At 48.1% G+C, this 24,346-nt stretch overlaps 1 protein-coding gene across 3 annotated transcripts in view; it reads left to right on the plus strand.

Moving 5' to 3' along the window:
• The window catches only part of PKD1 (polycystin 1, transient receptor potential channel interacting), a 91,350-nt gene that overhangs the window by 36,765 nt on the left and 30,239 nt on the right, over window positions 1-24,346 (plus strand). For all 3 annotated transcript variants that reach the window (XM_066640787.1, XM_066640788.1, XM_066640790.1), the window contains 13 exons: window positions 6,391-6,534; window positions 9,558-9,837; window positions 12,088-12,304; window positions 13,930-14,089; window positions 14,712-14,864; window positions 15,387-15,531; window positions 16,640-17,239; window positions 17,593-17,746; window positions 18,361-18,616; window positions 18,759-18,954; window positions 20,394-20,564; window positions 22,415-22,558; window positions 22,841-23,051. In XM_066640787.1, coding sequence (XP_066496884.1) covers window positions 6,391-6,534; window positions 9,558-9,837; window positions 12,088-12,304; window positions 13,930-14,089; window positions 14,712-14,864; window positions 15,387-15,531; window positions 16,640-17,239; window positions 17,593-17,746; window positions 18,361-18,616; window positions 18,759-18,954; window positions 20,394-20,564; window positions 22,415-22,558; window positions 22,841-23,051 — 2,831 coding nt within the window. The remainder of the gene's footprint in view (window positions 1-6,390; window positions 6,535-9,557; window positions 9,838-12,087; window positions 12,305-13,929; window positions 14,090-14,711; window positions 14,865-15,386; window positions 15,532-16,639; window positions 17,240-17,592; window positions 17,747-18,360; window positions 18,617-18,758; window positions 18,955-20,393; window positions 20,565-22,414; window positions 22,559-22,840; window positions 23,052-24,346) is intronic.

Here is a 24,346-nt window from a genome sequence, read left to right on the forward strand (position 1 = left end):
CTAGGATTGGGCAAAGTGTCTACTAGTCACACTTTTTTCTGAAATACAGGAGCAGGCAATGGGGGGGGGAATGTGAGGCAAGTGATTCTGGACCTTTGCAAGGGGAGGACCAGTGAGGGGAGGGATAGTAGGAGAGGTGCTAACTGCAGTTATGAGATGAGGGGGGAATGTCCCTGTGGGAGGGGGTGGGAGGAGGAGAGAGAAGTGCCAATTGCCTGCTCCTGTATTTGAGAAAAAGAAGTGCAACCCAAAGCCCAATCCTAGGCATGTCTACTCAGAAGTAAGTTCCACAGGCACATCCCCCCCAAATCCTAACCACACTTTCCTAAGAGTAAGCCCCATTGAACAAAATAGGACTTACTTCTGAGTAGACCTGGTTGGGCTTGTGCCCTTTGACATGTAATGATTTTATTGTATGAATTATATTAATTAAAAATTAATTGTAATATAGTAATTTAATGTAAGTAAAAAACTGGGAGTGTGCCTTGACAATTTTAGTGCCTTGACAGTGTGCCATGAGCTGAAAAAGGTTGAAAATGGCTGCCGTAGATACATGATATGGCTGAAACTACAGTGGGCCCTTGATATCTGTTCCAAGACCCCCTGTGGATACCGAATTCCACAGATAATTCAATCTGTGGAGGGTGTGACCAGATGTACCTTCCAGTCACATCTGGGAAGTGTTTTGAGGCTCTCTGGACACTCCGCATCCATGGATACTGAAATCCGCGAATGTCCAGCCTGTGGTTAAGGATGGCCCACTGTATAGATTTATATGAAAGCACTATAATAGCACTCAATCCTGCGCTGCCTGGCATGCAGGGCTGCCGCTGTGCCAAAAAATGGCTGCTGTGGCATCCTAAGCGCCCTCTTTTGTCCCCTTCCCCTGGGTAAGGCACGTAGCCCTACAATGAGGCTACTCAATTCTATGGCAACCCTTGGGTTGCTGTAGAAGCCTCCGTGTCGGGCCAGTGGCCCAATACAGCGGCTCAGGATCTGGTGGAGCAGAGCTCTCTCCCGCCCCCTCCCCCCGCATGCCTCCTCCTCACCCTCCATCCACCTCCCCCTGCCCCCAAATGCCTTCTCCTCGCCTCCCCTCATGCCCCCATCTACCTCTCCTCCACCTGGTGGTTCATGCGACTGTCAAGCAGCGGAGTACTGGTGATTCACTGGAACTAGCCCAGCACCGATCAGCGCTAGGGTCTCGCAAACGTACCTTCCTAGCATGGAGTTTGCCTTCTTCACCTTTGTTGCGTACGGACTCAGTGTTTTCATGGAGTTCACCAGCATGAGCCCAAGATCTCTTTTGTTCTTTGTCACCAACAATTCAGACCCCCCCCCCCATCAGTGTATCTGTGAAGTTGGGGTGTTTTTGCACCAGCGTTCATCACTTTACACTTACTTACATTGAACTATATTTGCTATTTGGTTGCCCTTTTGAAGAGAGCCTTTTGAAGCACTTCTCAATCTGCTTTGGGTTTTACCACCCTGAAAACATTGGTGTCTTCTGCAAACTTGGCCACTTCACTGTTGGCCACTTCAGTGTTTGCACCCCTAACTCCAGATCAGCAATGAGCCAGTTAAAAGCCCTGACCACCAAGACAGATATTTGAAAATCGAGCTATACGGGCAGGAGGTCTGGTCTAGGAGGAAAATCGGGCAGGAGGTCTGGTCTAGAGGGTAGAGCCTCCATTTGCCTGAAGATTAACATCCACAAGGTCGCCAGTTCGAGGCCACCGGCACCGTGCGACCTTGAAGCAGCTGACAAGCTGCAGCTGAGCTGTTCCATCTGCTCGGAGCGTGGGAGGATGGAGGCCAGAATGTTAAACCAGATCGGAGTGTAACAGCTTGAATGTGGTGGTTCTTGAAAGAGAGAACCTTCTTTCAATTTGTAAAAATCCCTGCGTGGATTTAATAAGCCTGCCTGTGTAAACCACCTTGAATAAAGTCTTGAATAAAGACCAAGAAAGGCGGTATATAAATACTGTATATTATTATTATTATTATTATTATTATTATTATTATTATTATACAGTGTCCACTGGATTGCCTCTATCCACCTAAGACAGAGTTTCTCAAACTATGGGTTGGGACCGACTATAATAATAATAATAATAATAATAATAATTAATGCAGGTATTTATATACCGCCTTTCTTGGTCGTCAGATTTCTCCTCAGACTTTAATTCAAGGCGGTTTACATAGGCAGGCTATACTAAATCCCAATAGGAATTTTTACAATCGAAGAAGGTTCTGTCTTTCAAGAACCACAACATTTCGGATGGATCTTTTATGAACTGGTATCGCATTCTGGCCTCCAGATTCCTCTCACACAGGCTGACAGCGGCCAAAGAGCAGGTGGAATAACTCAGCATAACTCGGCTAGGCTTGTCAGCTGCTTCAAGGCCTCGCCATTCACGGTGCCAGTGGCCTCAAACTGGCGACCTTCGGATGTTACCTCAGGCAGACGGAGGCTCTACCCTCTAGACCAGACCTCCTGCCCTGATGTCAGTTCCAGTTATGACATCACTTCCGGTGGGTCCTGACAGATTCTCATTCTAAAAAGTGGGTCCCGGAGCTAAAAGTGTGAGAACCACTGACCTAAGAACATAAGAAGAGCCCTGCTGGATCAGGCCAAGGGCCTATCCAGTTCAGCTTCCTGTATCTCACAGTAGCCCACCAGATGCCCCCGGCAGCACACAAGACAACAAAATACCTGTTGCCACTGCTTTGCATATGGCATTTGGAGGTAGCTTTCGTCTAAAACCAGGAGGCTGCTTATGCCTATTATGGCTTGTCACCTTTGATTGACTTTTCCTCCATCAATCTGTCCAATCCCTTTAAATGCATCTAAACCAGACACCATCATAACATCCTGTGGCAAGAAGTTCCATAGATTAATTATATGCTGGGTAAAGAAATAGTTCCAGTTGTCTGTTCTAGCTCTCCTGCCACTCAATTTTAGTGGATGTCCCCTGGTTCTGGTGTGGTGTGAAAGGGAAAAGAACTTCCCTCTATCCATCCCATGCATAATTATGCCTCTTGACATTCTCAAACAAACCCTGAATGTTAGGGCAGCAGGCTTAACTCTGCAGAAACTGTCCTGGTTCTTCTTCAAGAGTCCTCCTCCTATAAGCTGAAGCATTTTATTTTTAAATGATGTTTTCCACTCATTTACCTGGAACAGATGTTAAGCTGAGTGTCGTGTAATTTCCTGACTCTCTTAAAAAGCTGTTGTTGTGTTGGCTACCTTCCAGTCCTCTGGCGCAGAGGCTGATTTAAAGGACAGGTTACATATTTTTGAGAGGAGATCAGCAATTTTGTGTGTGGGTTCCTTCAGAACTCTTGGGTGGAGGCCGTTTGGACCCAGCGATGTGTTGATGTTTACCCGTACACTCTAGGATCTCAGTCCTTCAGACTCCCCTCCCTGAAGGAAGGAAGGAAGGAAGGAACAGGTATCTGTCCTACGTATGATGTAGTGAAAACAATGCAGAAAATTCATCAAATCAGTGGTTCTCAACATTTTAGCATTGGGACCCACTTTTTAGAATGACAATCTGTTGGGACCCATGAGAAGTGATATCATGGGTGGAAGTGACATCATCAAGCAGGAAAATTTTTAACATCCCCATACAACAAAATCAAATCAATCAAGTAAGTTAAAAGTTTGCAATAAGTATAAGTTTAAAAATTTATTTCAGATAAAGAAGAACCCTCCTAATACACTCAAGGAGTTAGTGATCTGTTTAAAAAAAAATTCTCTAAACATCCCAAAGGTTGCAATCCTATCCACACTTACCCAGGAGTCAGCTCTATTGACTGTCATTGTTAAAAGCTTATACATAGTAGCCTGATGAAAGTGCAGATCTATCACATTTCCCCAAATGTAGTCACATACCAGGGTTAGCATCAAGTCTAATATATTAAAAATAACGTTGCAATTAATGGGGACCCACCTAAAATTGGCTGGTGACCCACCTAGTGGGTCCTGACCCACAGTTTGAGAAACACTGCGTTAAGTTTTTTCCAGTGCTTTTCCTACAAGCCCCCTTCACTGGCTTGGAAAAGGCAGAGCGATGATTTCCCCCCTTCTTTTAATACCTACTCCTATTGGTGGGCCTAAGAACAAAATGAACAGCAGAAGGCATCTGCTGGCCAGTGGACCTTCTGGTTTCTATCACCAGAGTGCTGCAGGAGACGCTTGGCAGTTAGGGATGTAGTTTGTTCGTCTGGAAGTTGAGACTCTTACTGCTTTGATCGGCTTTTTTTCCCTTTCTTTTTTGGAAACAGGAGGCTGGAAGGGAAGGGGAGGGAGAGGAAAAAAAAGAATCCAAGTCAAATTGATAGTCTTTCCAGGACATTCCGTACTATCTTCAACTTGCAGACGTGAATTCAAAACAGTGATTTGACTGTCGCAGGAAATGTGCGGAGGCCGTACAAGGAATGGGGCCTGCAGCCTGCTTGCAGCACAGAGATTTCCTGCTCTTTTAACAGCCTTCCTTGTTTAAACAGGGCTTTGGTCCTCCTGCTGGAAAGATTCATTTGGCCAGGGAAGCTGTGGGGAGCTGGATTCTGAGAGCGAGGCAGAGGCAGGCATAAGGGGAGAGACAGAGAGAAGTCAACAATTGTTCTGGTGCCTTGAGAAGCAGGCTGTGTAGCTCCCATGCAGTGCAGAGCTGTGCGTGTCTACTCAGAAGTAAGCTCGTTCACTTTATTGGGACTTACGCCCAGGTGAGAGTATATAGCAGTGGTTCCCAAATTTTTTCAACCAGTGGCTCAATTGACCTACTGGGCCATTAACTGTGGCTCCTCGTTAGGGCTACTATCCTATATATTATATAGAGTGGCAGGTTTTTCATGAGGATTCTATGGCTCCCCTGGCTAGTTTGAGAACCACTGGTGTATAGGATTGCACTCTTGGAGAGCCAAGTGTGATGGGATGGAAGGCAGTCCTGGGATGATAAACAGACTTGATGGAGAGATATACATTGGAGATAGGACTGGTGATTCTGACCTTTTACTAACTAAAGGCTGGACTACATATGCTGTTAAATGCATCCTTGGTAAATAGCAGGTGGGTCTCCCCATAGACTGTCGAGGGTGGAATGTAGGAGTCCTGCAGTCCTCATCCTTAGAGCCCCCAATCCAGGTTCCATTCTGGAACCCCCAGTGGATTAAAACAAAAAACCAGTGGATACCAAATCAGTGGGAAAATAGCCTTAAAGACCCACTTCTAGGTTTCTTGCTCCTCCATTATCACCCCAAAATGCATTGGTATAGACACTAGCATTCAGCTGCTAGATGGGGTGAATAATGGAATCTAAAGGAATGAAATTATAGTTAACAACGCAAAGGTAGGAAATTGGATTTTGGTGTTTTTTTCCTTGTTACAAGGCATTTAAAGGTGGACCTCAGTATCAGCGGTGAGTCAAATCGGTGGATACCAAATCAGTGGATACCAAGGTCCCACCTGTAATTGTTTGCCAAAGAGTGTGCATTGAGACCAGTGAAGTGCCGAACATCGCTTGTAATTTGTCCAGCAACTGCCAGTTTTTTTTGACAATATTATTATTATTATTATTATTATTATTATTATTATTATTATTATTATTATTATTATTATTATTACCCCGCCTTTCTCCCCAGAGGGACAAGGGCTGATTCACAACCTGTCCTCTGAATTATTGAAATTTTGTGCAACTGATAAGCCATGTTTTGCCCAAGCTCTCATTTTTAACAGAGTACAGTGGGACCTCAGACTCCATGGGTGTTCTGTTCCAGGACCCTCTGTAGATACCAAATTCTGCAGATAATGAAATCTGCAGGAGGTGTGCATTGCACCATAATCATCTGGGGCCATGTCTGCCCCCTTCCCCAGGTTTCTTGTGGCCTCCCTGCCCCTCAGAACACCTCTGGACCCAACTGGAAGTCCAAACCAGCACCTTCTGGTCATACCTGGGTGGTCCTCTGAGGCCCTCCAGCTACAAGTTTCAAATTCACTGGTGCTGAGCCCGTGGATAGAGAGGGCCTACTGTATACACAGGTCTGTTGTTGGAGTCATTACAGCGCCTGGGGGAATCCCTGTCTGTGGCAGACTCCTGCCATATTTGTTATAGCAAGTAGCTGAGCTGTTGGTTTTGCCCACCCATGAGTCTGTAAAAGCTGTGGGAGCCCAGAGGCAGTCACAGCGAAACTTGCCTCCCTTGTGCCTTTCTGAGCAGTCCACTGGCAGGAGGCTGGTTCTGCAGTTTGTACTTATGCAGGGGCTCCCCCAGTTGCCATTGCATGTGGGGAGAGGAAGGCTCTACAGGAGACTTCTGGAAGAAGATTCAATGCGGGGACTGAGCCAAGCAGCTGCCTTCCCATTGCTGATTTTCCTTTCTCTCCCAGGTATTGCTGAAGAAGGGGACGGTCCCCATTGTGTCTCTGGAGTGTGTCTCTTGCAAGGCCCAGTCTGTCTATGAAGTGAGCCAGAGCTCCTACGTGTACCTGGAGGGAACCTGTCTGAATTGCCAGAACAATTCTAAACTGGGGGTAAGGAGGCAGCTGGGTGCTTCTTGGGCCAGGAGAAAGGGGGCCTGGCGCACTTATTACTAGATGGCTCCTTTCTGTCCAAGTTGTGTATGCCCAGTGGTGGACCTGGGGGGACAAGGGGGGCAAATACCCTGGGTGCCAGAAATTTAGGCACCTGGGGGCAGCACTTCAACCTGCCCCCCCACTGGCTTTTTGGTGGAGAACTGCGCCTAGGTCACTAGTGCAGGAGTGTAGCCACTGTTGGCGCAGTTCCAATCTGCCAATCTGAGGGCTGCCCTCCTCTCCTCCCCTCCACCTTGAAAGGAAGGGGAGCAGAGGAGGGCAGCCCTTGGATCAACAGTGAACCACGCCTAGCAACCGCTCTAGGCATGGTTCCTGACCATGTCCGAGGGCCATCCCCCTCTCCTCCCCTTGAAAGGAAGGGGAGGAGAGGAAGGTGACTCTCAGAACTGTCAAGGAGCCCGCCTGGCAGTTCAATAGTGCACTTCTCCCCCAATTTGGAGGAGACATGCGCCGTTCAAGACGTGAGGAGCCGTTCACACAGCTTCTAGTGGTATTAACAGCTCCTTCAGAGCCTTCTCACACCATTGGAAGGTGCCTAGGTGGTGGGTGGCACTTGCCTCCTGGGTGCCTTCCAGCAGTGCGAAAAAGCTCCAGCCATCCAAGCTGCTAGGAGGTAAAGCTTCATTGGAGCCTAGGCTGCCCCCTCCCTCTTATTTTAAAGGGGGAATGGAGGAGGCAGCCCACCGGAGGTAATTATGGTAACAACGACGTCGCCACAATTACTTCCAGGTTGGGTGGGGCAGCGGATGGGATTGTAGCCTCTGCCAGGAAAACCACCAGGAACACCTGTGGGAGTATGCTACCTTATGGGAGTGTGTCCCTGCAAGGCAGAGTGTGCCAAAATGCAAATAAACAGCAATTGTAGCCACAGAACTGGATCAGGTATCCAAGGTTTCTCTTATCTGTGGTTCCAAGGTTATCCAGTATCCAAGGTTATCCCTTATCCACTTGTCGTAAACAAAGGGGGGTTTGGGAGCTTAGGGTTCTTGGTTTTCAAACCCTAAAACCCTCAAGGCCCCTTGCCCAGTAGTACTGCCACCACCCTGTACTTGCCAGTGCCTCGGTCCAGGGACACAGAGACCCTTGCAGGTGCTGAGCTCTTTTTAATCAAAGCCTCAGTCCTCAAGTTGCTAGACCTCAACGGGTACTTGGTAGCTTGCTGAATGGCTAGGCTGGATTCTGAACCTTTGCCCCCAACAGACAGTGAAACTAATTAGTAAAAGATATTTTAGTTTATTAAGTACATAAGGTTACACACTCTACAATAAGGCAGCAAATGCTAGAGGCATAAACATCTAGGAAACATATCAGCAATAAAATAACAAAGCTAGCTGGCTATCTCTATTAATCCCTGTCTCTCACCTGGGTCAGTTACTCTTGTAGATCTCTTAGCTCCAGGGCTACCTATGAGGCCAGGTGCCCATGATGGACAATGGAGCTCCCACGTGTGCAGATGTTTCATCCAAAGCTCTGTTCAAGCAGGAACACTCACACCCCCTGGGCACTTATTGTTCTTATGCTAATAGTACTGAGGTGACTTCATACTTATTTAGACTGTCCAATCAGAACCCTTGCGGAACAGAACCTTCTTGAAGTTGGTCTGGCTGCTAACCCCTCCTAGTTCTTACCCCTCCCAACCGGAGATCCACAGCTACACTCCATCACCCTTGATCAGGTGCCTCTCTGTCTGCTAAGGTGCTAAACATTCCAGTGGGTTGTAAATCTTGTTATTCGTCCTTCCTGGCCAGCAAAGGAGAGACAACAATCCTTTTGTTTATTTACTCACATTCCTGCAGCTGGGAACTGCTAGCAACTTCTCAGTTACACTGCCTTAGTTTGGTTCAGGCCTCTACTGCCAACCTAGGCCTAACATGTACTTATTCATGACACCACTGTTTTCAGGGAATGCTCATTTGTTTTTCTTTCATAGCAGTGGAAGCACTCATTTTCTTTAACAGAGGAACAGTTTCTTGTTTAACTTAGGAATGCAACATGCAGGAAGGGAGCCTGCACACTAGAGGGACACAGCCAGAATGTTAACAGGAAGCAGGAACTGTCCTGCTTCTTGTTAATGTTTGGTTAGTCTCCTCTCTCTAACATGCAGGCTGCTCAGATAACTAATTGCCTCAAGCCCTGAGGCTGTTCAGAAATTGGATAGCTGCTAATTGTCTAGCAAAGTGCTCACCTGCTGCACTTTACAAGGAGCTGAGCTGCTGCACTTTGCAAGCATGTATAAGCATAGGGAGATGAATGTTTGAGCATCTTTTTTCTGGTTATTATTACTTGTAAATAAATACAAAAAATATTATTTCTTTCTAGATCTCCCTTTTTTTTTTTTTTTTTTTAAAGTGTGCCATAGCATGTTGGTGTGCCGTGAATGGTCCACAGGTGTGCTGCAGGAATTTGGGGGAGGTTCATTTATTAGTAGAGCCATTGGGAGATGTGAGCCTCCTACTGGCAGGGCAGTGTGCCTTGCCACTTATCAAAAACTGTTGGTGTGCCTTGACAGTGTTGGCACCCTGTCAGTGTGCCATGAGATGAAAAATGTTGAAAATTGCTGTGATAGAGTGTGGGTCCCAGTGCTAGAAAGGTTTGGAAGCACTGCACTAGCTCACATCCCCAAAATAGAGCGATGAGACACCACAGCAGAGTCTCCAGGGCTCCACATTTTTCTTCCCTGTGTTGACTGTTCCCTCTTATGAAATGTTCCATTGGAGGGTGACATCATGCAAGAGGCTGGAAGTGGCTCTTGCAGTCCCACCTGGCAGCCTGTTCTCTTGGACCCAACTGCATGAGAACAGAGCATGAGTTATCGCTGAAACATTTGGCTGGGTGTTGAACATCCTTCTGCTTTGAAAACATTGAAAGTTCTTTTTTTTAATGTTCAGATTTTTGAAGTTGAAACTTTCTTTGCTGTGCCCCTTCCCCCCACCATCCCATTCCTTCATTTTCTGGAATAGAGATGGGCAGCACACAGCTTCAAGAACAAATCTCTGGTCCTGAATAAAACCACCACCTCTACTGGCAACACTGGAATGAATCTGGTTTTGAGGCCAGGGGCTTTGAAGGATGGCGAGGGCTACACCTTCACCCTGCACATCACCGATCTGGCCACCGGAGAGGAAGGATATGCCTCCATAGACCTGTTTCCAAACCAGCCGCCTTTTGGGGGCACCTGCCAATTGTCACCAGTGGGACCCGTCCAGGCGCTGACTGCCAAGATCCACTTCGAGTGCACAGGTAAGAAACACTGCCCAGGAGACATCAGGCACTGGTTTCAGATCTGTACCTGAGGACTAGTTGCATTCATTGGGCCTCCTTATCTGCGGGCTCAGCATCCACAAATCTGAGCATCTGTAGATGTTGAACCCATCTGCAGAGGACCATAGACAGCCTCCCAGATGCAACCAGAAGCCACCTCTGATTCAGCTGGTGCACCTCAGAACATCCCCAGACACAACTGGAATTTGCCAGCCAAACTGGAAGTGACTTCCATTCATGCCTGGGCAGCTTTTGAGGAGGCTGGGAGGGCTGGTGTGACCTGTGGAGGGATGGGCACAGCCTTCAGATGAGTAATTGTGGTGCCATGCTGCCACTGCCTGTGAATTCCAGTATCCACGGCTTTTGGTATCTGTGGTGGTCCTGGAACGGATTCCTGAGGATACCAGGAGCCCACTGTATTTGTGTGTGGTGTGGTGTGGTGTGGTGGGTCACCAGAGGATTGAGAGTGGCAGTGTGGTGTATTGGATCAAAATATTGGCTTTGGGGAGGCTTGGATTTGAATCACTACTCAGCCATGGCTGGTCTGACCAAGGCACAGTCACTGTCTTTCAAATTGACCTACCCTGCAGGATGGTTGTTAGGATAAAAAGCCATCCTTGACTCTCTGGAAGAAGAGGGCAGGAAGTACACACAACGTAATACTTTTGACAGTGTGTTGGGCTACAGGAAAAATGCTGTCATGTTTTGCATTCCAGTTGTCAAATTCAACCCAAAGCCCTGTACCCAGGGCTTAAGAGGTCCTGACCCTTCTGTTACTTGCTGGCAGATTTCCAGAAAGCAGCTCAAAATACAGTTGAAGAAGTAGTCAGTTCCTCCCAAAGGAGGAATACTCAATATTTGGGAGTATTTTCCCTCTCTTTAGTCAAGAGAACTGAGCTAAATGAGGGGCTGCTTTTTAAAGAACCTTTTCTCTCCTCCCCCCCCCCCCCAACAGCACCTACTTGTTGGATATCAGTTTTGGATATTATTGAGGGGGTGCTGCAGAAGGGATTACCAGGCTGCCCATTTCAGACCTGATTCCGCACCACTGTGAACCTCTTGCTAATCGCCAATTAGTTGTGGCTCTGTTGCCATTTTGCAAGTCAAATTGCCTTTGGCAGTGATGTCATCACAGAGCCAGTCAGATTTGGCCACATGATGACATTGCATTGTGTGATGTCATCACAGGTCAACGAAGCTGATTCAGAGTGATTTTTAAACAGGCATTTCCCTCGTTCTGAACTGGCTTCACTCACCCTCAGTGTTGATGTTTTGTGCGGTCATCATTGCTAGGATGAATGAGGAGGGTTTTAAAGCAAAAAAATGGTACTGCCCTGAATACCAGCAAACAGGGGTAGAGAGTTTAACTTTTGGGGAATGTTTTAGAAAACGTGTAGCCCCTCCTGCCTTGTTCTCAATGAGAGCCTCCACTTGCTCAACTTTGATAGAAACTGCACACTGGTGCCCCCCTTCAAGTGGCCCCCAGGGCATGTGCCCCTCCTGCCATGCCTGACATCACCGGATGCAGACCTGGACTAGCCAACTGCCGAGTCAGGCCTGGAGGATCTGCTCAGTCATGGCTGGAGTTTAGGCTGATTGTGCTGAACTCATTCTGTTGTTGTTGTTGTTGTTGTTGTTGTTGTTGTTGTTGTTGTGTCGTCGTCGTCGTCGTCGTCGTCGTCGTCATTATCATCATCATCATTATAAAATTTATTTATTTATTCCCAAAATAATACAAAAAGACAAGAAAACAAATAACCAAAAAAGAAAAAAGAAACAGATTAAAAACGAGTAAGAAGAGGCATATACCTAAAAGGTTGTATAGATATAGATATATGTCTTTCCAGGTTATCAACTTTTTTCTAGTCCCATCCATATAGTTTCAATCTGATTAAAGTATCCTTATTCGTTAATTTTTTTTCCTTTATGTGCAAAAAGTCAATGAGTGGTTTCTGATTATCCAGAAAAGTATTTACTGACTTCTCTTTAACTAGCATAGTTAGTTTAACCATTTCTACTAAGTCCAAAATCAACTGTTCTTCAACTGAAGGTATTTTTGTAGTTTTCCAATATTGTGCGTAGAGTAGCCTTGTGTGCAGACCTCATTCTGAATGCTGGATTTCCAGGTGCACAAAGATGGGAGGAATATGGGGAGAGGTTGTCCGCTATTCTTGCAGAAAGGGGTGTGCCGCCCCCTCAAACTGCCGATGTCCTGTGTTTGGCTGGCAGGCTGGAGAGACATGGAAGACAAAGACACCCCCTTGGTGTACATGCTCCTGGCTGAGCGCTGTCGGGACGGCTCCTGCGAGAAATTCTGGGTGTACAAAGGGAGCCATGCCGAGCATGCTGCCTTCCTGCCTCCGGGATTCCAGGAGAGCAGCTTCCTGGTGTCTGTTTCGGTGTTGGTACAGGATCAGCTTGGAGCGACTGTTGTCGCCATCAACAGGTAAGGGTCCTGCTTTACAATAAGGAAAGTAACTTCCTTGTAGGCCAGTGTATCCCAAACTTACCTGGGTCAAGACACCTATGCAGACTTTTCTTCCCAGCTGAGTTGAGCACCATCATCTTCGAAATGATCTCACGAGATCCAAGATGGCAGTACCCAAATCTTGCGAGATTTGATGAGATCCAAGATGGTTTCACCCAAACCATCTTGGATCTCACCAAATTTCACAATTTCCAAAATGGCTGTGCCTGGAAGGGAACACGTTGGAGGAGCGACCATGGACATCGTGCAGTGCCCTGTGAGCATACCACAAAGCTCTAAGGCTTTGTGACACACACTTTGGGAACCCTTGCTGTAGGGCCTGAGTTCTCCATTTCCTTGCTAAAATGCATGTTCAGCTTAATTATTCTGGGTGAATTTCCATCATTCAGGAATCCTATAGGGATGCTTCTGTAAGGACAGTTTATCCTTGTGGCGAAGCCTTTGTTGCAGGGCTGAAAATGTCTTCTGCCGTTTGGAACTTGGAAGAGTTGCATTTGCCATATTGAGCAGTTACTCCCCTCAGGCCTTGTGTGAGATATGATCATCCTGGCCCCATAGAGAGATGAACAGCTTAACTATAGATATGGACTGCAAATAATGTCTCCTTTCCCAGTGGGTAGTTTTTCTACCTTTTGAACATCAAGGTGTTCAGTCACCTGGCGTCACTTCACTGCAAGTCACACTTACCTAATTCACATTGGTGCTAACACAGTGCTATCCTTGTAGTCAGGGACAGGGACTGTAAAATTGCAGCGTGTTGTCAGAACATCAACCACAGGGGCAAAATGAATGAAGTCGTCCTGAGCCGAAATGGACAGGTGCATTTCATGAAAGTTTTCATCTCCTACAAAATGTGCTCTCCTTTTCTCGGGGTGGTTTGCAACACTTTGGAAGAGAGTGTGAGACTGAAGGGGAAGAAGTGTTTGCTTTGGTGCAGAGTCCTGATAGCAGCATGGAGAAGGCTCTTGTGGGTGTGCCCCCCATCTTCAGGCTAGCCTGTCCTTCCTGCCCCTCCCCTCCTCTTACGCTCTTGCTGCTTTCCACACTCAAAAAACAGTTTGACTTTCCTGCCTGGCAGTTTGGCCACCTTGAAGAGGACATACCTGCTCGTCCTGATTTACAACTCTTTTTGAGGCAGTGTGTCACTGTGGGTGGCAGGTGGTAGATCAATACTCTCTGAAACACAAACTTGTTCTTGGAGTATAAATCAGAGGAGAAGCTACAGCTGCCACGCTGTCCAGTTTGTCTGACTCGAGGGAGAATTAATATCCTGTCCTTGTCAACAGCACATAGCTGCCGCCATGATGAATGAGTTGCAGCGAGAGATAAATTGGAAATGCAAAGATGTGCTGTTTATCTTGCAAGACTCCCCCTCTCCTTAGCACAGGGAGGGGAGCCAAACTGATTCATTACCTGGAGCAGCTCCATTTGAAGAATGGACCCATTTCTAGATCCAACTTTCGTAAGATCCCCCACAGTGTTGCACCTAGAAATCTAGCAAGTCGGGGACAAGGGCATGGCTGGTTTTCTTGGTTCAGGGAATTTTATATATGACACTGATCTCTGTTTTTTTTTCTTTCCAGCTCCATGACCATCACTCTGCCCAGTGCGCCAGAGGGATTCCACAGCCTCCCACACTGGCTTTACAACCAGACTGAGGTGGTCCTGCAGGGCTTGGTAAAACAGAGCGACCCCCAGCAGGTCATTGAGTATTCACTGGCTCTCATCACCATCCTAAATGAGGTATAAAGCAGTGCCTCCGTGCGCTGAGATGAGGAGGGCTGGTGTGGATGAAGGGAAGTTGTTGGGGAAGTATTAAGAAGACCAGATCTCCTCCATCCCCTTATGTTGCCTTTTCCCATTCCTCTCCTATCTTGCCAGAAAATTTTGGAAATGGAATCATGTCTCAACTAGATGGGGGCAGGGGGGTCATTATTAGGCTCTCCTATTGGAAAAAAAAGAAAACAGTATTAGCCATTAGGGAACATTGACTGTTACAAATCAGAATAGGACAACAACACTAAGGGAGGAAGGAGGGGTTAGCCCACATGATCATACTAATTAAAATCTTAGAGGTTATCCTATCCCCACCCACCTTGTGGGTTATTTAAAGTTATTTACCCCACAAGGGAAAAGTTTTAGGTTCTCCTACTTGCTTTCTGAAGATGCCCACCACTGTATGAGAGAAAGCGTTGCTCCTGAAGAATGTCAGAATGCCAATGCAAGGGAGGGCACCAGGATGCAGGTCTCTTGTTATTTGGTGTGCTCCCTGGGGCATTTGGTGGGCCGCTGTGAGATACGGGAAGCTGGGCCGATGGCCTGATCGATGTAATATTTCTTTATCAAATTTTATTCTCACCCCAAGTATGAGCTCTGCATGCCCTTGGAACCGGAAGGAGAGAACGAAGCTCACCTTTGCGCCTGGACCCGGAGGAACATCACGGAGACCCTGATTTCCTTAAACGTCAACACGGTGGATGACATCCAGCAGATCACTGCAGCTCTGGCTCAGTGCACGGTGGGTGACTTTGCCTTCCACTGCTGGAGCAACTGGTGAACTCGAGCTCTGCCACTTTGGTGGGCTTGCCAGATAGCCTTGGGAAAGCCCCTCTGTTACGGGCTCCGTGCCAACCTCTGTAATAATAAATAAATTAGGACTATAAGCCAGGGATACAGATTTAAATTAAGAGTCAGCCGTTGTTTGTGGTCGCCATCAGCCATCTCTGTGAATTCTGTGGCGTCTGCAGAGGGCAGGAGTGTTTAGCTCATTTCTGCTGAGGAGTAGAGAGGAGAGACCCTGCTGTTTCTTCCCTGCTCCATTTTGCAGAGGAGACAAGCGCTGCACGGAGGCAGTCTGCTGCTGAGCACCTGTCTCACCAAGAGAGCCAAAGGCTCTTGGCTCTTATGGGCAGGTTTGTGGGTGCCCCGGTCCAGGGAACAGTCAAGTGACAGAGCCCAGAAACTGTACACTAACCCCACAGAGTCTAGGAATGCAAGTGGCTGGGCGCAAAACCGAGGAATGCTGCTTTTGTGTTTGCAGGTGGCCAACAAGGAGTTTGTGTGTCAACCGTGCCTGAGCAGAACCTTGAGGAAGCTGGAAAGCATGATGGTCATTCTCCAGGGGGAGACCATGCAAGGGACCATGACGCCAACCACCATTGCAGACAACATCCTCAGCATAATGGGTCAGTTCTTGTCCCATGGGAGCCCTGGTTGAAAGGAAGCCAAGGCTTTTTTTTGGGGGGGGGGGGCTGCTTGCATGGTTCAGTGCATCCCTGTCTCCTACCCATCTGTGATAGTTGGGGGTATTGTGCTAGCAGCATGCGTGACATACACAGCCCTGCACAACCCTGGACATTCACTTCGGGGGGAGTGGTGCTTCCCATGCATCCAGCTGGAAGCTCAAACACAGGACCACTTGAACACAGGTTCAAGATGGCTGTTAACTGGGACAAAGTTAACAAACTTGCAAAGATTTAAATAAATGCTTATACAGTGGACACTTTATCTGATGGCTTGGCATCTGCTCAGAGGGCCTCCCGGACACAACCGGAAGCGACTTTTGGTTTACATCCGTGGCTTGTAGTCATGTGCGGGAGGTGTTTTGAGGTAGGGGAAGGCCCACGGCCCACTCCCACCTCCCGCATGCGACCCAAAGTTGCAGACATGGGCCGGAAGCAGCTTCCAGTAGCTTCTGGGAGGCCTTCTGAAGAGCCTGCAAGGTCAGCATGACCTCTGGAGGGCCTGGCACAACCCCAGTGGGCCCTTATGGTGCAGCAACCCTCCCCCCCATGGTTTTTGTACCCCCTGTATTGCAGACCTTCAGCTTTGAAAGTAGTTGACCTCCTGAAGGAACTGAATATAATTTTCCTTGAGAAGTCATTTACACTAATCAATGAATCCCTGCTTTCCTGGGTTGAAAGGAAATGCCATTCTTGGTATTTTTCGGCAAAACTGGGAATACGGAGTAGATGTTCCTGTATTACAGCAGTTCTCGAGACCACAAACGGGCACCAGCAGCAGGCAAATGCAAGACCTTTTAGTTTGCTTGAATGTCTGGGTTTGATAAAGTACTGTCATTGATTCCCACAGACCAGCATTGCCTTCCCTGGAGTTTCTTCATGTTCCCCATCAGATTTGGTGTGGGAGGGGAAGGAGGAGGTGCTTAGGTCCTAATCAGGGTGGTGGAGAGATGCACATGTTTCGCTTGTGCTCATAGCGTTAGTTGATTCATTGCGTGTTGCCGCCCTGCTGGTCACCTCCCAGCAATGGTCTTTCCCACTTTCTCTGCAGGGGACTTGATCCACCTCGTCAACGCAGTCCCTCAGGAGTCTAAGCCGCAGGAACAGTACGGCGCTCCGTATCGTGTGCACGTGGCCTCTAAAGCATACTCTTTGTCCACGGACCTGATGCGTATCCTGATGAAGTCGCGGGTCCTCAACGAGGAGCCGCTCGAGCTGGTAGGGAGCAACATCACGGCCAAAGGGAAGCGGTCTGACCCGCTCAACCTGCTCTGCTATGAGGACCACCCTGACTGCCAGTTCTCCATCCCGCCAGCTTTCAACGCCACCTTCTCTGACCTGACAGATGTGGTCCAGGTCATGATCCGGGTTGACTACAACCCTTTCCCCTTTGGCTACATCCCAAACTACACCATCTCCTCCGAGGTGGCATCGATGGAGTTCCAGAACAGCAACGGAACCGAAATCCCTGTTGGGAGCCTGGATGCAGAGAAGGCCATCACAGTGATGGTGCTGGACCCTGGTCCAAAGAACATCACTGTGGGGACAGTTGTAGTCGAGGAAAGCAGCTCAGTGAATGTGGTGGTTACCATGGAGAACAGCAACAGAGAAGCAGGGCTGTATTTCCAGGTCGCCTTCAGTGTCTTAAATGGTAGGCGCTCCAGGACCCAATGTATATTCTTACGTTTGTTTTGTCAGGTTTCTGCCCACCCAGAAACTTGCTAATAGTAAGGAATAATCAAAAATAATTATCAGTTAAATAGTGCCTTACAGTGTTCCTAACTCTTTGCACCTGCATCTTAGTAATCCTTGCAACAGCACTGTGAGGATGCCAGGATGTGCCTCTGTGTTGCTTGTGGGGGCTGAGACTGAGAGTGTCTTGCCTGAGGCCTCTTGTCCACTCTGAAATGTTGGTGATATTCAACAAGTGTGCAGCATGAATGTATGGCAATGAGCTGTTGTGCTGCCACCCCTTGTGATGTCCCACTCTGCTTTCCTCTCCAGACCGCTATGTCTTGAGTGAACCAGAGCCCTTCATTGCTGTCTGCCTCTACCACTCGCCAGAGCCCCAGGAGTCCAACTGCACCACCTCCAAGAGGATCCACTTGGACGATATGGACAGGGACCACCAGCATTACACCTTCTTTGTCCCCCCTGTGTAAGTGGAACCTCCAGGGTGAATGGGGTGACAGGAAAAGGGCTCACTCTGCCTCTGGGGCCCCTTTACTCTCATGTACAAAGCAACCAGGTTGGCCCATAGGAGAAGGGGAAGATGTAACTTGATTGGGGATGATGGTGGTGGTGATGATTATTCCATCAATGCGCAGGTGCCTTTACAGTGGAAAAGCAGGCAGGCCTCTACCCTGGGATGCTTGCAATTTAGATATGGACCCAAGGAGAAGAGATTGGATACCAGCTGGGAGGGTAAATGGGGAGGAAAGCATGCAGCTATTGTAGGCCCATCAGCCAGCATAAGTACAGGTGGGCCCTGTATCCAAGGGGGTTCTGTACTGGGGGGCCCTCCATGGATAAAGAAACCACAGATACATGAGAACAGTATATAGATTTCGGCCCTCCTATGCACCCGTTACAAATATCTTTGTTTACTGTAGTAGCACTTGCGGCATTCTTCCTTAACTGAAGAACCTGCCTGAACTCAACAAGCCTGCCTGAACTTTACAGAGAGACTAACACGAAGCAAGAGGGACTTCCTGTTAGTCACCCTCTAGTGCCTCTCTTGTTCAGTTGTCCTCTCTCTGTCTCTCTTGTTAGCACTGATGACATTGCAGGGAGGGACTATAACCTGAACATCACCAACCACTTCGCCTGGTCTCCTGTGGAAGTGACTGTGGGTCTGTACAGCTCCTTGTGCCAGTACTTCAGCGAAGAGGAGAAGCGCTGGAAGACAGAAGGCATAGCTCCCTTGGAAGGGGCCACTCCAGAGAAGGCTGTGTGCCTAACCCAACACCTGACAGCTTTTGCTGCAAGCCTCTTTGTCCCACCACACTCTGTCCAGTTCTTACGGCCTGTGAGTGAAATCAAAGAGGGGGAGAGCTGGAGGAGCAAGTCAGTCTTGGAATCCTGGGAGAACATGCTCAGATTTAATATTTGCAAATTAGTTTTCAGGAGACTCAAATGGAACGAAGACCTGTCTCTTTTCTTTTGCTCAGCCTCCAGGCCCAGGGCTCAACTACATCGTCCTGTTGACATGCGCCATTTGCGTCGTGACGTACTCTGTGGCAGCTTTGATCGTGCATAAGCTGGATCTGATTGACATTCACAGAGTGGGGGTGATCCCGTTCTGTGGGAAGAATGGGCTGTACAAATATGAGATCCTGGTGAAAACAGGCTGGGGTACGGGGTCAGGTTAGTAGCGGCTGTGGGGACCTCTGAAGTCTCAAGTATTAACTTGTGTGTATTCTGTAGCAGCCACAGAAGAGGCCTTGTTTTCAGCGTGAAGGCAGGCATCATAGGATCCTCACCTGTGGTCTGAGCCTGGTGATTGCATGCCAGGGAACCCAAGTGCTTCAGGGGGCTCTGCCTGCATTCTTTAATTATTTGAAGTCCTGTATGTTCATTTCTTTGTTCATGCATTCAGTATTTTGACTGTTTAAAAAGACACTGCAGAAGTACTCAAGGGACCCTTGAGTGCAGCCCCCAGTCCCCAGGAATGCAGCATGCACCAGTGGAGCAAGTCATCCTTGGTGATGCCACTGGTTTGCTGAAAGTGGACTGATACTTGGTATGCGCCTTGGGAGGAATGCGTCACTGAAGTGGTCGAGCTGTGAGTGGGGCAAAATGACCCCACCCAAACATTTTCAGCCGTACTGTGGAGAGAAGATCCAGGTCAAACATCCCCTCCCTGTGGGAATCTAGCAAGTTAATGACTCTCTCCAAAGAAGAGAGTCGCTCTCCTTTGGAGAGGAAGCAGACTGTGAATTCAGCCAACCCTGTCTGCCACCCCGCCCAAGTCTGGTGTGAGGTGATTCCTGGGTGTGGAACATCACGGTGGAGAAACAGTGACTGGTAAATAATAACCAGTCCGCAGAAGAGCTCTGGATAGCAGCAGGGGTGCAGCATCATTATCAGAGGCCCTGTCCTTCTGCATAGTATATATAGACCGTCCACAAGGATGCGGTGGCTCTTTCTCAAAACTTGAAAAACCAACAGCAATTAGTCCTGGTGGCAAGTTGAGTTTTGATAGTAGTTTTAGTTGGAACCCTTCTTCATTTCTATGATTTATGGCCCAATTCTAAGTGGGCCGGCAGAACACACGTTGCACCAGTAATGACTGCTTTAGGACAGTTGTAAAGCAGCCACCAACATCATGCACCTGTGGGCCACCGGCACACACTACTGGTACACCAGCAAGGAGGCCAAAGCAGCCTCCAGTGTGCTGGCAGAATGCCAAAGATCTGCCAGTGTTCCTGGTGATGGAACATGGTGGGGCAGGGAGGAGCGCAGATTGTACCTGGGAAGAAGGATTGTGCCTGGGAAGAGTTGGCAGCATCCCCTGCCTAATCCTGGTCCCCTACCTGGCTCTGACCCACATTCACATTTCACATGGACTTGCACCAGCTGTAGAGCTGGCACAGATCTGAGTTGCCCCATGGTGACTGCTGGGGGACCCTCTCAAAGTGGTCATGCTATGGGTTGGTTGAATCATAGCAGGAGGCTAAACTGTGCATCTTTTGGAAGCCATACAAGGCTTAAGCTGTAACTGGTACATGCATGATGCAGGTTAAGTGCAATGGGCAAAGCTGAGCTGCTTCTCCTTAAGCTGTACACACCCTTCTTACTCGCAGGGACAACGGCCCATGTGGGGATCACTCTGTACGGAATGGCCAACAAATCTGGGCACCGGCACCTGGACAGCGAGAACGCCTTCCAGCGCAACAGCCTCGACATCTTCCAGATCGCCACAGAACAGAGCCTGGGCAGTGTGTGGAAAATCCGGATCTGGCACGACAACAAAGGTGAGGGTGGACAGAGGCAGCTGTAGTAGGCTGGGCAGCCCAGCTTGAGCCTGTGGGCCTGAGTCTTTGCAGGATCTGTTAGGATTTCATGGATCGCTTTTCTACTAGGAAAAAAAGAAGAGGCTTTGTGAGGGCACAAACTGGTTTTATGTGGTGGTAAAAGAAATGAACAGATAATTTCTTGTCCTGGAGGAGCTCTCTGATTAAAAAGAAAAACTAGACACAACAGCCAGTGAGCAGCTGCTGGGATGAACACGGACCATTGACTCTTCCCCTGCTACGTATCAGAGTCTGAATGGTGCTTCAGCCCAGTCGTTGGGGGCATCAGACACGTACTCGAACTGCCTCGCATTGGCTCAAATGAACTTGCAAGATTTTTGTGCAGGAAGCACAATGTGTGTGTTGGCAAGGGAGAGGAGTGTACAGTCAGGGTTAGTTTTGTCAGGCACCTGCTCAGCAGGTGTGGGCCCCGTGCCCTGCTGCTCTTCCTTGGCGTTGTGGCTTGTTTGCCTTCTCTCTCCGAGTGTGAAGTCCATAGAGAAAGGAGCGTTCTGGGTGGTACGGTTTGTGCCCAGAAAAAGAAGATGAACACTGTGGTGACTGGGTGACCGTGATGAAGGAGAAATAGGCCAACCCCCCCCCCCCGTCCTCAAAATTGGAAGCTGGTGCTATGTCGTTTTCCCTTGGACTACCTGCGCTTGATGGTGCCCACCTGTAACTCCAAGCACCCACTTTTGCTCCATACTTGGGGGCATACATCCCCTCCAATTTGGAGGAAATCCAGTCTCCTTCCCCTCTCTACCTGGTTTGTATGCTTTCAACTTGAAAGCTCTCCCACGTGAACTTGGCGAACATGTTTCTTCTTCTCTCCCCCAAAGTTTAAAAAAAGTTTGTCTGGGGAAAGGGCTAGAATTTAGGCATATCAGCAGAATGATTCTGCAAATGGTCTTCTCTTTTGTTGTCAGTGGTTCCTCCCATTCTCTTTCCCATCATCCCTTTGAAGCCAGGAGACACTCTTGCGTCAGAGTACTGTCTCCAGTTTTGGACACCACACTTTAGGAAAGATGCAGCCAAACTGAAGCAGGTTCTGAGAAGAGCGACGAGGATGATCAGAGGGCTGGAGAACAAGCCCTACGAGAAAAGGTTGAGGGAATTTGGTGTGTTTAACCTGGAGAAGAGAAGGCTGACGGGATTTGGGAGTGCTCTTTAAAGACCTGAAGTGCTGTCAGATGGAAGAAGGGCAGACCTGTTTTTAACTGCCTGAGAGTAAAACTAGATCCAATGGCGACAAACTGCAAGAGAGGAATTTTGAGTGGGCCTCAGGAAGAAGTTCTTGACAGCAGGGATAGTTCGGCAGTGGAACAGGTTGCCCAGTGAAGTGGTGGAGTCTTCCTCACTGGAGATCTTCAGGTAGAGGCTCGACAGGCGCCTGCTGGAGATGCTCTAGAGGATTTCCTGTTAAAAGCAGGAGGCTGGACTAGATGACCTCGTGGATCACTTCCAGCTCTTACAATTCTATGACACAGCTCATGGCTAGCACTTTGCAGGGAGTATAAGTACTTTGGTTTAGTAGTGTCTGAACTATGAAAGCAGAATGAGGAACATAATAGAGATGAATATCAGCTTCCAAAACTGTATAGCTGGCATCAAATACAAGCTTCATTCTTAAGATTTTCAAAGTTTCCAAAACACTGTGGTTTAAAATATTTGAGAATTAGTGGTGGTATATCTCAAAAGATATATCGTGTATCTATTTTTATCTCAAAAGTAGATAAAAGAACACATCCCAAACTTGTGTGTGTGTGTGTGTCTCTTTCTTTCCCCTCCTTCCATCCCTCCTTGGTGCTTAGGGCTCAATCCGTCATGGTACCTACAACATGTCATTGTCAGAGATTTGCAGACCTGCAAGAGCTACCACTTTCTGGTGAACGATTGGCTGTCTGTGGAGAGCGAGGAGAACGACGGCTTGGTGGAGAGGGAGGTCTTTGCTGCCAGTAAGTAAGGGTGGAGCTCATCTGAACCCTGGATCTGCCTCGAAAATCCAAAAAGACTGAAATCTGCCTAGAAAATCCACAGAAGCTGTGGTTTTGAATCTACCTTTCTGAAGGAGAAAGGAAGGCACCAGCTGGACTCCAGCTGATAGTGGTGACTGCTTTGAAGTCCCACCAGGATGGGATGACATGCCCTTCACTGCGAGCATAATACCCCTGCGGGGGCTGCTATTTTCGAACTGGCCCTTCGATTGACCGCTGCACCCCCTTTATGCCACCCCATAGGCGAGACCGATTTGAGAAGATTTGCGCGGATCTTTGTTGGCGAGTTGCAGCGGGGATTCTTTGAGAAGCACATCTGGCTGTCACTGTGGGACCGTCCCCCTCGCAGCCGCTTCACCCGTGTCCAGAGAGCCTCCTGCTGCTGCCTCCTCCTCTTCCTCTTCCTCTGCGCCAACGCTGTGTGGTACGGTGCTGTCGGAGATGTCAATTTCAGGTGTGCTTGTAGCAGCCAGTCCTCTCTCCTCGAGCAGCTGGGAGGGTGTGTGGGGTTAGTGATGGCCGCTTGTCACAGGGACTTCCTTTCTTCCAACTGTGGGGCTATCGCTGATGCCCAGCTTGGGGTGCTTCCTCTGGAGGAAGATCAAAGGGCTTGATCCAAGTTCAGGTTTCATGAGACGTGAGAGAGCAAGAAGGTGGCATTCAGCTTGCATGGGAGATGTCTGTCTTGCATGGGAGATGTCATGGGAGATGGGAGGGCCTTTTCAGACAGTCCCTAATCCTAATCTCCTGCATGTTGTGATTGGAGCAGGCCATGAGTTTACTTGTTGCCTCCCTTGCCTGCTTCCACCTGATTGTCTGTAGATCATAAAATGCCCAAAGCAGGATATGAGACCTCCCTGATCCAGGGACCCCAATCCTGCTCTATATTTGAACATAAGAACATCAGAAGAGCCCTGCTGGATCAGGCCAATGCCCAGCTAGTCCAGCTTCCTGTATTTCACAGTGGCCCACCAGACGCCTCAGAGAGCACCCAAGACAATAAGAGACCGGCATTCTGTTGCCACTCCCTTACCCCAGTCAGGCATGTCAGACAACCTGTTTCTGAAAGCAGGAAGTTGCACATACCCATCATGGCTTGTAACACAGGTCTGCAACCAAAAAGCTGTTTTCATAATTTTATCTGATTCTTATGTTTTTTGGTGCGCTGAATTCGAAAATGACCACCATTTTTTCCTGGGACGTCAGGTTTTTTCACAATCGAAATGTGCCTGGTCAAACAGGTAGCTGGAAATTGCTAAATTTCAAATTCATTATACTTGGGGGGAAAAAACTGAACATGGAAAAACAAATTTATTTTCACTGCCAGTGCTCCCAAAAACATGAAAATACATGTTTATTGGTCCTGATGCATTGTTGCTGCATTGTCACTGCATTGTTGAGTGTGCTTGCTGTCTTACTTTTTTCATGAGGGCAATTTGGTGTTTTGCTCTGACTTAGAGGGGTTGATGGCTCAGTTCCACATTCAGTATGATTCTTCTGAATGGAGGCTTTTCATTGACTCTTCCAAAAGAAGCTTAAAAGCAGTTTTACTTCACAATGGTGGCCGTTATGCATCCATTCCTGTTGCTCCTTCGGTGTACTTGAAGGAGATTTATGAGAACTTGGAGTTGGTACTCAAGAAAGTGGGTTATCAAAACCAAAACTGGTTGGTATGTGGGGATTTAAAAGTATTGTGTATGCTCTGGGACAACAGGCTGGGTACACCAAATACCCTTGTTTTCTATGTTT

Source organism: Tiliqua scincoides, chromosome 13, assembly GCF_035046505.1.
Source record: "Tiliqua scincoides isolate rTilSci1 chromosome 13, rTilSci1.hap2, whole genome shotgun sequence".
Taxonomy (NCBI): Eukaryota; Metazoa; Chordata; class Lepidosauria; order Squamata; family Scincidae; genus Tiliqua; species Tiliqua scincoides.